This window comes from Agaricus bisporus, assembly GCF_000300575.1.
Source record: "Agaricus bisporus var. bisporus H97 unplaced genomic scaffold AGABI2scaffold_5, whole genome shotgun sequence".
In the NCBI taxonomy this organism is placed as follows: Eukaryota; Fungi; Basidiomycota; class Agaricomycetes; order Agaricales; family Agaricaceae; genus Agaricus; species Agaricus bisporus.
Genome location: NW_006267368.1, coordinates 1420290 through 1433857, shown reverse-complemented (window position 1 = coordinate 1433857; position 13568 = coordinate 1420290). Strand labels below are relative to the sequence as shown.

The 13568-nt window shown below is 47.1% G+C and overlaps 5 protein-coding genes across 5 annotated transcripts; 2 read left to right on the top strand and 3 right to left on the bottom strand.

Annotated features, from left to right (window-relative positions):
- The first annotated feature begins 1762 nt into the window (after positions 1 to 1762).
- AGABI2DRAFT_192693 (hypothetical protein) lies at positions 1763 to 3419 on the top strand. Its single transcript, XM_006461097.1, has 8 exons — positions 1763 to 1982; positions 2033 to 2305; positions 2354 to 2472; positions 2529 to 2566; positions 2619 to 2796; positions 2853 to 2925; positions 2976 to 3127; positions 3180 to 3419. The coding sequence occupies exons 1-8, from the start codon at positions 1800 to 1802 to the stop codon at positions 3325 to 3327; spliced, it is 1164 nt and encodes a 387-aa protein (XP_006461160.1). The 5' UTR covers positions 1763 to 1799; the 3' UTR covers positions 3328 to 3419.
- A 19-nt stretch (positions 3420 to 3438) lies between these two features.
- AGABI2DRAFT_192692 (hypothetical protein) lies at positions 3439 to 5475 on the top strand. The gene is made up of 5 exons (XM_006461096.1): positions 3439 to 3876; positions 3943 to 4071; positions 4128 to 4631; positions 4694 to 5097; positions 5171 to 5475. The coding sequence occupies exons 1-4, from the start codon at positions 3531 to 3533 to the stop codon at positions 5047 to 5049; spliced, it is 1335 nt and encodes a 444-aa protein (XP_006461159.1). The 5' UTR covers positions 3439 to 3530; the 3' UTR covers positions 5050 to 5097; positions 5171 to 5475.
- A 244-nt stretch (positions 5476 to 5719) lies between these two features.
- Positions 5720 to 8659, bottom strand: PAL2 (phenylalanine ammonia-lyase). Its single transcript, XM_006461095.1, has 12 exons — positions 8473 to 8659; positions 8213 to 8412; positions 8009 to 8159; positions 7896 to 7949; positions 7753 to 7841; positions 7659 to 7694; positions 7302 to 7606; positions 7052 to 7253; positions 6670 to 6997; positions 6526 to 6617; positions 5965 to 6479; positions 5720 to 5908 (listed from the first exon to the last, which is right to left on the bottom strand). Exons 1-12 carry the CDS (start codon positions 8637 to 8639, stop codon positions 5858 to 5860), a joined length of 2190 nt encoding a protein of 729 aa, XP_006461158.1. The 5' UTR covers positions 8640 to 8659; the 3' UTR covers positions 5720 to 5857.
- Positions 8660 to 9638: 979 nt separating this feature from the next.
- AGABI2DRAFT_69064 (hypothetical protein) lies at positions 9639 to 11350 on the bottom strand (the record flags this gene model as incomplete). The annotated part of the gene is made up of 2 exons (XM_006461094.1): positions 9639 to 11033; positions 11084 to 11350. 2 exons carry the CDS (start codon positions 11348 to 11350, stop codon positions 9639 to 9641), a joined length of 1662 nt encoding a protein of 553 aa, XP_006461157.1.
- Positions 11351 to 11628: 278 nt separating this feature from the next.
- On the bottom strand, positions 11629 to 13547 carry AGABI2DRAFT_204713 (hypothetical protein; the record flags this gene model as incomplete). Its single annotated transcript, XM_006461093.1, has 8 exons — positions 13381 to 13547; positions 13250 to 13332; positions 13145 to 13194; positions 12994 to 13088; positions 12459 to 12934; positions 12207 to 12398; positions 12131 to 12146; positions 11629 to 12075 (listed from the first exon to the last, which is right to left on the bottom strand). Exons 1-8 carry the CDS (start codon positions 13537 to 13539, stop codon positions 11629 to 11631), a joined length of 1518 nt encoding a protein of 505 aa, XP_006461156.1. The 5' UTR covers positions 13540 to 13547.
- Positions 13548 to 13568: the final 21 nt, after the last annotated feature.

Below are 13568 nucleotides of genomic sequence, written 5' to 3'. Positions count from 1 at the left end.
CTTCGGGCGGCAAGGAACAGGTCGTCATCTGTGCGGCGGCGGCGGCAGCGGCGAGACAGTGGCTCCATTGACTGGCCATTGCCTGGAAATTTGTTTTAGCTTGGTCTCGTCCAACAATGAAAGTCACACCTACGTGTGCGAGATGCTTGACCTCCCTGTGTTGCTGGTGGAGTTGGTAGTGGGCCAGTATTATCAGGTTCCTTAGCAACTCATAATCAATATCAGCTTCGAGCTCATAGTATATAGTCGCTCACGTTTATTTCTGTGGTCCTTCTAGCCCTCTGCCTTCGCTCTCTGTCTCTGCGTGCCCGCTGTGCCAATTGGCGCCTTGATATCCTAGTACTATCCTCGCTCACATTACTGCCTGGTGGATTACTGGATTAGTTATATGGAACGTAAATGGAGGAACCAAATCGTACCAGATGTAGCAACATTACGGTCAAAACGCCGTGTTGCCTGGGTGGTTGATGGACTCGGGTAGGGTTCCTGGGGAGTGGGTGGGGTATTTTCATCGCGAAATACATCATTGTCCAATGTTTGCCTTGAGAAATGTCATTGATCCCATGAACACAGAAATACCGGCCATTGTAACTCACTCGCATTGCTGTTGACTGACCCTTGAACGTTGAGACGGTACATTTTGACTTGATGAAACTCCCATCACTCTTCGCCGGCGAGGGCTTCCAGGTGGTGAAGCATAGGCTTCACGGTGAGCCTGCCTGACGCGAGATCGTTCCTCTTCGAAATCGGGTGGGGTCTGAATGACAAAGGAAAATGGCCTGTAGTATTTTATGCCGGTCAGCATGAGCATGGGTAGGTAGCTTCGTGCAACACTCACATGAGAATAATTCCTTCAAAGACACGTCTCCAATCTACCACAGTACGGCACCGCAGCGTCGCGTCGAATAACGTATTTGCTGTTCGGCTACCCTGAAAGATCGGGGAATATTCTCGAATTTTTGTGTCGAGGCATCTTGCAGCCATCGCCATTGCCCACATTACTGATAAAAGGCCATTCATAGCATTCCGAAAACAGATGAGATAGAAAAGCACGACATTCAAGTTCAACAATGTGATTTGAATAGGAATGGCTGACTCGTTGAACACAATCTCGCTTACAGGGACCGCTGGGAGCAGTCGTACGCCAGTAAGAATGTGTTCGTAAAATCAACCAGTTCCAACATCAACAGCATAGTTTCAACAATGAAAGCCCTTCTGAAGTGAAATTCCTGGGAAATCCAAGAATACGGGAGTGTTGAAACTATGGAGAAGCCCATAGTGTAACCAATAAAGACCAGCAGTATTCCATGACAATGTTCAAAAAGAAGTGAAGCGCTCCGAAAGAGAAAACGCGTCGTTGATTTCGAGATGGCTTCGTGGGAAGATTTCGCGACGCGGCTCACTCATTAATAGTCATTACCCCAAAAGGTGATTCCTAACTCAGACGACTCCGAGCCAATCAGCACGCGATATTTTGACGTTTATCCCCCCGTGGGAAGACTGAGCAAATTTATGTTAATAGATAAATCATCCGCCCACCTTGGCTTTGTAAGTGGCATTTATACATTGCCCAATCCGGACGAGACTTTACCCGCACAGACCAGCGGGGTCCTCCCATTTCCGATGCGTGGTGTATTCAACCAATCTGAATTTGTGAATTATCTAACGGTGTGACTTTCAAGCACGTGTTCAGAGTCATTACAGTAAGGCTCCACCAGAAAAAGAAAGAAAGAAAAAGAAAGTGGCTTTCAAATGCAGCAAAGTCTCGTTCAGCCTCCACCTGGGTCCTGCGCACAATCATGTCTACTGTGGATCGGGATACTTCAACTTCCACAACCTACCAAGGTTACTACAGCTGGCAGCTCCATCTCAAAGGTTTATTTTATGGACCTGGATGTGTCAAGACAGCCCTACCAGAATTGCTGAAAACACTAGGAATTACGAGAGCTCTGGTGTTAACCAGCAAGAGCGTCCTGTTCAAGGTATTGTAATTGTTGCATAGTTCACTGTAACTCTCGCCTCAACGACATAGACGGATACAGCCCGGAGGGTGGAAGAATTACTTCGTACATGCAATGCCTACGGGGCTACTTTCCATCAAATCCAGCAGCACTCTCCTATCTCTGATATACTTGCTGCCAGCAAGGTGTTGGAAGAGAATGGTTGTGATGGTATAGTAACTGTCGGCGGGGGTTCTTGCATCGATGCTGCCAAGACATTATTATATCTCTATCAGCAGGAAAAGGGCGGGAATATGCTAAATCAGATCGCTATTCCTACGACGCTCAGCGCAGCGGAGTATCAGGCAAGCGTATTTATTCTTGGGTCACTCTGCTGCTGACTAGAGGCCAAGATGGGAGCTGGATACACGAACAATGAAGGTCAAAAAGTTGCTGTCAGCTCCCCCAATCTTATCCCAGGAGGGATCATCCTTGATGCGGAGATGACCCTAGGTACCCCGGAACGTCTATGGTAAGTTCTCATAAGCACTATTTTTCTACCATTTGGGACCGATGGAAATTTGCAAGGTTGTCCACGGGGATCAAATCGTTGGACCATGCTGTAGGTAAGGCACAGACCAGAAATTGGCTGCAGTACATTTGTCAACCTCTACCCAGAGGACCTTTATCGCAACCACGTTACGCCTCCAGTCAAGATCCTTGGATATCATGCGATATCCGAATATTTCAAGTATTTGCCAATGACAAAGAAGGACCCAAGTTCTGTTCTGGTCAGACAAAAATTACAATTGGCTTCGTGGATGAGCCTGTGGCCCATGAAGTTGGAAAAATATGTGTGAGTAGAACACACAATCCCACCATTCGATATTTCAGGCTTCATTTTGGCTCTAGGGCTCTCGGGATATCTCATAGTGTCGGCCATAAGATAGGAGCCGGATACGGCATTCCGCATGGCATTACTTCAGTATGTGGCTCTTTCGCGAACGAGGATCGAGTTTCTGACGATAGTGCTAGTGCCTAACCTTGTCGCCTTCAGTTGCCCTCCAAGCGCGGGTCGGTACGCAGGAGAACAAGGAATTTGTCGCGGCTGCATTGAAGTATATTGATGAACCGTCTACGGGTACAGTTGACGGGGATATTCTCAAATTTTCCTCGCGCATCGATGGGTAAGTGAAATGCTGGAATCGGATTCGAAGCATGTCGTGATTATGGGAACAGACTGGTTCGAGACCTGGGTCTGCACTCAACTTTGTCAGAGTACAATGTCCCTCGCGGAGATCTTCCCGCAATTGCAGCTCATGCACTGGGAGGGGAGGGTCATGTTAGTTTTGGGGAAGTCCTGAAGATGCTGGAGGACATGTGGTAGATGATCAGAAACATATGATATGTACGTCATCGCTCACCACTGAGTTGCGCCCGAGAAAACAAATACACATACAATGGCCCCCGGTATCTTGAAAAGCACTGGTACAACATATGTACATACATCCACTCCATGGGCCTCTTCCTTTGCTCGCCCGCACAGCAGTCAGCTTCGCTTCTGCGGGCCCATCGGTCCCGCACTTGCGTATGTTTGGCTGTCAGTCCCTGAGAACTGTAAACGTGCCATCTTGTAACCATCACAGGCATCTTTTCCATTCTGGTCTTAGCCGTCGTCGACTCTATCGTTCCTTCTCCCTTGCTTACACGTCGGGGCAGACTGCGCTCCATTCCAAACGACTCATCATGATGCAACGTCGTGCTGCGAGCACAGAACGGAAGGGACAGAAGTCGAACGAAGACGTTGATCGTAATCCGGATCACCACGACCATTCACACTCGCTATTCGCTCATTCGCATTCGCACAACGGAGAAGATGGAAGTGGTCATTCTCATGACGCTGCACATATTGTAGCTGCCCTCAAAGGGAATAAACGTGAGCTCCTATTTCCTCCCCTTCCTATTAGCGCGCTCACTATTGCCCGCTTATCCCGTTGCTTAGGTGATAGAGGAAGCTATATTACCCTCGTTGGACTTGTTTCGAATATTATTCTGACTGCCGCAAAGGGTACAGCTGGATGGTTTCTCCATTCTGCGTCGCTCCTTGCGGATGCTGGTCATTCACTTAGCGGTACGTATTTGTTTCCCTCTTGGGGTGAAGGTTCTGATTCAATGGCTTCCTTATAGATCTCCTTGGAGACCTCGTCGTTCTAGTCTGTTGGAACCTCTCGCGGAGACCCCCCTCGGAACGATATCCTTATGGCTTTGCCAAGTTTGAGACCCTGGGAACGACGACAGTATCACTGCTTTTAATTGGTGGTGCCCTTGGCATCGGAGTTCATTCGTATCATTTGCTTTTAGCAACCATAAGCGAGACTCTGCCTTCTGTTCCTCCTGGGATGATACACACCGTTATCGAAAACGTAACACTGATTGCACCAAATTTGCCTGTCAGTGCAGACTCACATGTACACTCTGTTGATGTCAATGCAGCATGGTTCGCTGCTGTGGGTGTTCTTGTAAAAGAATGGCTATATTGGATCACGAAGCGTGTGGCAGAGCAGGAAAATAGTCCAGTTTTATTTGCAAACGCTCTTCATCACCGCAGCGATGCGTATTCCAGTGGAGTGGCGCTTCTAGCGATTTTAGGGACTTGGTACTTCCCAGCTATCCCTTTGGATCCTATAGGCGGTGAATAGTCTTCCATTCAACTTGAAAATGATTAGCTAACAAAATCATCAAACCTACGTCAGGCCTTATAGTGTCTGTTGTCATATTACAACAAGGAGCCAGCTTATTCAAGGGCGCATGGGGTGATCTAACCGACGCTGGAGTCTCTCGAAGAAAATCAGAATCACTCAGGCGGTCTCTGACGCCCCTTGTAAAAACTGGCGTACATGATGATGCTCGAATGTTGATCGGCATTAAAGACCTGCGAGCGCGAAGATCCGGCTCCATGCTATTTGTTGACCTGACGGCTCAGGTCGCCCCAGAGCTGTCTGTCGTTCAGGCAAAACAGTTAGAGGGCAAAATCAACAAGACGATGCAGGAGGCAAGGAAAGAAATAGCTGAGGTCAGGGTTAAGTTCGAGCCAGTTCCGTCTGAATGACGCGTATTACCGATACTCGTCAACTTAACTCTAGAGTCTGTGGATTTTGTACGTCGTATTATACTTTGTTTGTAAACTGCTCTGACAGCGACACCTTGGACTGACCTCATGTGTTGATAAGCATCTAGTCTCTTATCCTTGAATTTCACCGGATCATATGCAACTCTTGCTTGAAACAAAATCTTGTTATTGAATGCTGTATCTCACTTCGGATCAACTTCTCTCTTGGATCACTGGGCCACTTTGACTCCCCGTCCTTTGCTTACAGGTTCTTCAACCAATTCTTGTTGGTGTCAACGTTCCGGACTTGAGCACCTGAGAACAGGACCCGAGTTATGACAGACTTTAAGAACCCCTTGTTGCACGATAGTAACGCGGTCTGCTGATGCTATCGGAAGCGCGGTGTTGTGTTGTAAACGGGCAAATCGATGCTCATGATTAGATTAGAGGTTCTGGCCTCCGGGTATTTATATTAGCATTGGCGTCTGATTGTTACATGTATTTCTATCCTCAGTGAATCTTGGTAGCTCAACATTCTCATGACCAATATCCTCATCCGATCCAGTATTTTCTTCCCCCGTACTTTGGTAGCCTGTATATCCTCGTCTATAGATGTTGAAAGAGTATTATTGTTTGTTGATGTTAAGGATAAGGGGTTATAAGCTCGAGATATCAAAAAGGATAACTGCTATAAATTGATTGTTTCCGTGTAGTCTCTATCTAGGGTTTCCGATGGAGGGTTATAATCCTACAACTCGTCTAACAAACATTCTGGGAATAAAGAATACACAAGCGACTTCGACAATGACTAATTAAATAAGGATGCGACTACATGATGCATATCTCCGTCACGGATAGCCTACAACGAATAATCAGCACTGGAGACTTCACCATGAAAGTCGATAAGTCACAGACCTCATAAATTATCGAAATATTCTCTCCGATGGAAACAGCATCGACGCCAAGTCCGTTCACGAAGCCACTGTAATTTTCCAGGCCATGCATCTTGACACCCAGCGTTTCTCGTATATATTCATATACAACTCTTGTTTTGCTCAAGTATGACGAAGCGGGTGTGGAACCCTTCAAACCAGTCAAATAATCTTTCCTGAGTTCATCTTGAACACCAGCGGAGTGAGAGGCCACCCGAGAACAGAATTCGTTTAGGCTCTTCAAATCACAATTACCTGACTCTGCAAAGAACTTGACGAGAGTAGAAGTAGTAGAGTTGGCCACCGCTAACATGCAGTCCTCGTTGTCCATTATAGTTGACCTGTCGAGGGTTTCACGCATGACACGGACAAGGGACTTCACAAGAGTTTCTTCTTCTTTGGAGGGAATAGCAAGTCCGAAATGAATTCGAAGTGCATCTTGAACAAGGTCGGGAAGACGCGACACAAACTCTGCCTGCAGCGCACGAAGATCAAGGGCTGGTGGACGTCAGGTCTCTGTGTATGGCCGATATCATACACATACCTTGGCATAAGTTGTATAGGTAAGTCGCCACCAGCATTGACAAGACGTCAATAGAATTAATAGTTGCTCGTGCAGAAACAAGTGCCATGGAACTACCAAAACGAATTAGTTCCAGATAAAAACAATGATAAAAGATGTTCCTACTTGACGGCTTGATTGTGCATCTCAGCGGATTGAATGTGAGTAGAAACGGGACTCGCCAAGTAGCCGAGTTCAGCGGCATAAGCTGCGGTGGCGATATCAACACCTTTGACGTGGTAATTCAAAGATGGATCGCTGGCTGCTAAAGACGGAGGAAGGCCTCGATTTGTTGCAGGGTTGATAAGTTCAGTGCTCTGCGCGAAAATAATCTTGCCGATATGATGGAGTGCAAGGCGGGTTTTCTCCATAGCATTGGTGACAGCCATGGCTTGGAAATTTCCTCCGTGATGGATACGCCCAGTTTCGCCGTCAATGAGAGGGTTATCCGTAGCTGTATAGAATGATTGAATATTAGGTGAGTACACCCTAAAAATCATGAACCTACTAGAGTTGCATTCTTGGGTTAAGGAAGTCAGCGCAGCAAAAAGATCTTCAATTTGAGGTCCGAGAAATTGAGGGGCAGTGCGCAATGGGTATCTATCTTGGCGAAGAGTATACTGGTCGTCTTTCAGAGTGACTTCCTCCTCGTGGCCACAAGCTAATTGACTACCTTCCAGGAGGTCCCAAATATTCTTAGCGCATTCAACCTTCTTTGTGTCAGACCATATAGATGGTGTAAAATATATTCAACTTGCCTGACCAGGGTGCGGACGTGCAGTAGCATGGATGAATGAATCGAAAGAGCTTCGCGATCCTAAAAGTGCTTCTGTGCCCATAGCCGTGCAGATTTGAGCAAGAAGCGACAGATGAACCGCCTCATGAACTGCAAGGGTTCCAACCGAAGCTGAGAACGCTGTCCCATTCAGGATACCAAGATGCTCCTTAGAGGCCAGTGCGAGAGGCTTGATACCATGCTGTGGAAGAACCTCTGATGCACGAGAAACTTGACGGGAGCCAAATTGGTTTGAGCCGTGAAACACCCGAACCGAAGGGGAACCCGCTGCAGAGGAATTAATCAGGTGTGCCCAGCCTCATAAGGACGGCAAACAGACCAATAGTGCCGGCGACATACGACAAGGGGGATAGATCTGGTTGCGAAAGATCAATCAGTTGGAATCAGTTAATTATAGCGCGATTGATGCACACCTCCAGAAGCTGATATGCTTCCACGGAGAGGGACTCGCGGAACCAGGTCGGCCCTAAGAACCTCGTTGATTTTTTCAATGACATCCCACCTGGATGTAATATGTTAGCACGGAGCATCACGTACATGATGAAGGGAAACGGACCGGACTCCCGAATGTCCACGGATGAGGGAGTTCATGCGAACGATCATGGCGCCTCTGAAATGTTTCAACATGAAGTTTTGACTTTTTCGAAGTACAACAAATGGTACACGCACCGGACCCAAGACTCAGGCATGGTGGTCGCAGTACTCGCATCAAGAAGTGGTAATATTTTCGGAGGGTCTTCAGACGTTGGGAGCACTCCGATGTGCTGGTGTTGAATCAAAGCGTGTCCCAGAAGAATCGGTTGGTCGGTTCTGGTGTCAGCTACAACTTAAGATTAAGCGAAACCAAGTAGCCTCATTATCAGTCTACCGCACCGCTGCCACCAAAGCCAGTCGACAACCCGTAGACACTGGTACCACTGTTGACCTTGTTCTCGATCACGTTTCGGCTCTTTTGGAGAGCATTCATGATGAGAGGAGAATCGTCAAGTGCGACATAGGCTCCATAGCGAGCGACGGCGACCACACCCGCGAGGCTGAGAGTCTGACCGTCAACTCGAACAGGAGCACCGTCTCTAATACAGGTCATTCAGTAGGATATTCGATGAGAGAGCGAGTCAGAGAGGACAATTTACCTATAACTCTGAAGTTCCTTATGCGATTTCAGAAATTCCGACAAGAGCGTTGGTGGTGGGCGACGAGCTGCCTGCGTGTCTAAAGCGTCCTTTGGGGCGATTGAAACGTCGGCACTGTAAGACAGTGAATCCCCGTTGAGTTGAATGTTGTTTTCGTTGAGAGTCATTGATATACCAGAGAGCGGCGAGCAGCGTTTACACGGGGAACTAGAAGCGTAACAGCCCAGTTATAAAACGACCTCGGATGAGATCCGCATCTCGTAAGCTGTGCAATGATCAGGAGTGGAGACTGAAGGACACAATGTTATCATTGTCGGATTCCATAAGTAGACCAGTGTCTTTTGGACGAGAAAGCATTGAAAGCCCGAACGAAGTGGCGCAATGTGGGTTGCATGAAGCACTATGTCAGACACTATCACAACGAGTATAATTGACAGTGAAGAGTATGCCACTAGCACCACTCCTTCCTAATCAGTACATAGTTTTTCCTTGTGGCGACATTTATATTCGCATTCGCATTTCAGGTAAAGCGCAAGATGCCTATTTTATGATTGGTCTACCGTCTAGTCATAATTCTCAACGTCGTTCCCATTTCCCTTTCTACCACTCCTGCAGTGTTCTTGATTACCCACTGGCAGCCTGAGTGGAATATAACGTATGTTGTCCTCGGATATTCGCATCGGATGGACCTTGTAGGAGCCTTCCAAGATCCATCCGGGCGGCATATAGCGATAGATATCATACCACTGTTCTGCCGAATCCCTATCGGATGGATCCTCTATCCCCCTTCAATTGGTAAAGAAGTACCCGGTAACAACAGATAATAACGAGAGAAGAGCATTCGTACACCTGTTATCTGAAGATGCGCTGAACGTTGAGGATATAGTAACGGCATAGCACACAGTAACAAGATCCATCGTAACCTATCGGGGACCGATCTTGTTACTTTGTCATCGACTCATTACTTATAATAGCTTCAGGACCTTATGCATCGGCGAGTGGATTTTTGTCTGAGGCAACGGAGGCTCTCCTACAAAAGGTTAGATTGAAAAACAAGTATGCAGGTGCATACTTATTACTGGATATCACGTATCGGGTCTAATAAAATACCATTAAGAAATGTCCCGGCGAGGTTTATGCATGTTCCAAGGAGCACATCTACTACTTTAGACGAGATCACCCCAAACGCACTCAATCCATCCAACAATCTGGCTCAACCTAGTGAAAGCTTCATCGATGGCTTTGCCAAGTATGGGATCTTCAAAACCCTTGATAGTATGCACTGGACCCACGATCTTCGGCAGCGGCCGTCTGCGAACATAAGTAGGCCCTTCTGGTTCATAAGCTAGTTTAGGTCGTTTGTCAAAATGCCCATCAGAATTATTGAAATAACTCCGTCCAGTTCTGAGTTTGTCGGGTATTTGTTGACATTCTTTGGTGGCAAGCCCATCGAGTAGAACCTCCGTTAGCCTCGTCTGCAACAAGAGAAATACGGGATCATTTGGCTGTAAAGTCCACTTGACTGCCTCACGTAGACGCTGTTCTACACTCGGATCCAAAGTTCCCACTACGAGCCGACGTGCGCGAACAACTTCATCAGCGAGGTTGATTAGTTTAAGCATTTTGTCGTCAGCCTCGTGAGTGTTCATAGGCTCCTCTAATTCGGTCTGTAATAAACTCCATACTCGCTGCATGAAGGTTTCGGCTGGGTTTTCTGCATCTGAGTGGGTGTGGGATGACGGCGGAGGCAATCGAGTAAGCGAACGTAATGTTGCTGCGATGACGATTGCCTGCAAGTGATCCTGCAATCGGTACAGAGCAGGGCACGAGAAGAAAAATTGCGGAGGAAGCTCGTTTCCGGTTGTGTTCTGAGAAACAATTTCCTGGGGAGCGCAATTCAACGGTACTGGCATTGCAATGGCTGTCATTAGCCTCGCCTTCCACCTGTCCTCTTGCGGCAAGGTTGTCTCTCTCGTGTGTTTGCACCATTGGCGCCACTGTTCCCGGACTGTTTCCTCTCCGTGTTGATGGGAATATTGATTCTGAAGGGACCAAAGCTTAATAACCAGATCCCTTTCTCGTTGCTTCGCTTCCCGTATAACCAATGCTTCTAATTGTTCTTCAGTCATAGAACCTAGCAGAAAATTATGGAGGTCGGACTTCATATGGTCGATGACGGTCAGGATAGCCTTGAGGGACTGAACAACAAATCTCGCCGCTGGGGTTATCTTGATTGTCCCTGATGTTTGCTGCCTGTCAACACGCGTCTTATCTGCTGGCCATACATTTAAGGGAGGTCTTTGTAAATTTTGCATTTCAGCATCAATTTCGTTATCTCGCAGAGGGGCACAACGCAGGCGCAAAGTCGCCAGAATATCCTTCTCTACGCCAATAAAACTGTATAATGGAGCAGTAGATGGTGGAGGGGGAAGCGAGAGAAGATGCAACAGGGGATGCTCGTGAGGAAGCAGAGGCGAAATGGCCTCCAAAATATCTTGGAGTAGTCGCTTTATATGTATATTTTGCTCTGAGGGTATTGGAGAGGAAAGTTTATCCATTGTCTAGGTGATAGAATTAATAACCAAATCTCGCGACGAGCGATACAACTTACTGAGTCCCAAAACGCTGCGTGCATAGATTGGGCTACTCGATGCTCAAGTTTCGGCTTTTGATCTCTGTCATCCAGCCAACTGTCGCCCAATTTTTCTTGTGTGACTATGGAAATCAAAGATTTCCCAGAAGGTATGACACGTTTAGGGTTGGTTGCAAGAATGTGCAGAAAGTAAGCATGGTTGACCTCTGAGACCAAGTCCGGCGGAAGAAGAGTGATAAGACGGTGCTGAGCAAGTACAGGGTGTTGATATCGACTTGGCACCATTGAGGATGGCAAGTGAGATGTTGATTGCGGCAAAGTGCTTGAGCGCCCGTTTGATTTCCACCCCGTCGATACGTCATCCGGCGCCAACGCGACACCCTATCAAAGATGGATCTTGGTTCCGGAACGTTTGAACCACCAACCAATGTATAAATATGCGGCTAAATAAATAGAATACTGGATTGAGGTCTGATGGATAAATCAATCGTGAATATCATCTACATAACGTTCGTTCGTAGTATCTACCGCAACACCTATCACGTATATCGTAGGCGCTCCATTTATGCCCCGTCTCTTGAGCGCCGCTCAGGTGATATAAGTCCTTGCTCTTCACTTCTCCTTTGGCTACTATCCACTTTCTCTGCTTGCCGCTTTGCAGCTCTAACTTGATTATGATGTTGCATCTCTTCTTGCTGATGCATCGGATTTTGGTAGTGATCTACGTCCTCATCTTCTCCCTCTGCATCACTTACTTCGCCCACAGCCCAAAGAATTTGATCTTCCCCATGCTCATTTTCCTCATCGCCTTCCATGGTAGTGAGTTTCGTCTTGCTTTTATGGGCTTGTGCCTGACGTCTGGGCAAGGCTGCCGATGATTGCGTTTTGCTGGTCTTAGGTTCAGGCTTCTTATGAGTCAATAGCACAACTCCACAAATGAGGACAAGGATAGAGACGAATATCAGGAAGAGAGTCCAAGACTTGTAAGCGCCGACTTCGTCGTTGAATATCTGCACGACGCATTATTAATAAAACAGAAGTTCAATAAAATACGTAGATTTTTACCAAAGAGTTTAAGAATCTAAGGATATATGGAAAAAAATAAGTATTGGTAGGATCCAAGTAGACGTGAGAAACTTGCCCTGTCGCCGTATACACACCGTAGAACACGGGTACAACCAGAGTAGAGTCGTATACCTTGAGCCCCCGGTTCAGACATGTGATTTGCAGAACTGCGGTGACACAGAGCAGTATTATTGTAAAAATAGGGGCAGCATGTCCAAATTGATTGCCGGGATTCTGATTTGAAAGAGAACCAGAGAGCAGCTTCACGCTGTTACAACATTTAAGGTGTTAGAAATGTATACAAGACGTCAGGGGAGAGAGGACGTACATAGCTTTCGCAAATACCAAGCATCCTCCTGCAAGTCCCCCACCACAGCATGCCCAGCCAATGCCCAAAGTCCAGGCAAGTTGCTTGTCATCCTTCGGAGAACTCCATACCTCTAGCCATGCCGTGACCCTTGACAGTAGATTGTCCCAGGTATCGCAAACCCTTAATAGGACTCGGCCCCCTCTGCCCAGCTTATGAAGAAAAGATCCATCGTGTGTATTCTTCCGACGAGAAGCGTTCACTCCGGAAAACGGTACAGCATGAAGGTCGGATCGAGCTGTGTGCACCGCGTCCAGAGAGCTCGTAAAGATGAAAACGAGACTTAAAGCAAAAGACATCAGAAAGAAATAACCAAGCCAACCGCCTCTGCGCCATAAATATGTGAGGCGGACAACATCGGTTTCCGCAGCCAAACCACCATTGATAGATCCAAATGCCACAATTCCGATTACACCTAGGATGACAATGATGGTTCCCTACAAATATAATCAAGATGTTTGGAATGAATATTGTGAAAGACACTGGATGGACTCACGTAGATATCGTTGCTTGTGACTGGTGTTCCAACAAGGAAACGAGCGAAAAGAAAGTTGAAGATTAGAGAGCTGGAGCCCAGAGGCGCGACATACTCTAGAGAATTAGTAAACCAACGCGAATGGCAAAACGTGAGTTAACGGGTTATCCACCTGCACGCATGTACTCCAACGCAAGTGTGCTACCGATTAGCTGTGACAGTCTGCGAAACGTCAGTGAATGATATGCGGAGGCAAATTGACATGAGAGATGCAGACATGTATAATAGCATTCCAAGGAGCCAAAGAGGACGCAACCAATCTCTCCGTCGTGCGGCCTTGGGTATCGCATTTGTTCTTACCTGTATATGATGAGGGTCCGAACTGGAGGGAAAAGTGAGGGAACCTACATGGTCTAGTTTGGTCAAATTTAGGCCAGCAGCATTGAGAACAGAAGCTAGTAAGATGATAGAAAGGCCAATGATAAATGCAAGAACTGGGCTGGCAGTGTTTTTATTAACAGGAGTCTCATCTGACAGAGGGATTGGAGAGGGGGAGGGGTCGTCCATTAAGAAGCAAATTAGGTAGGAGGGAGATG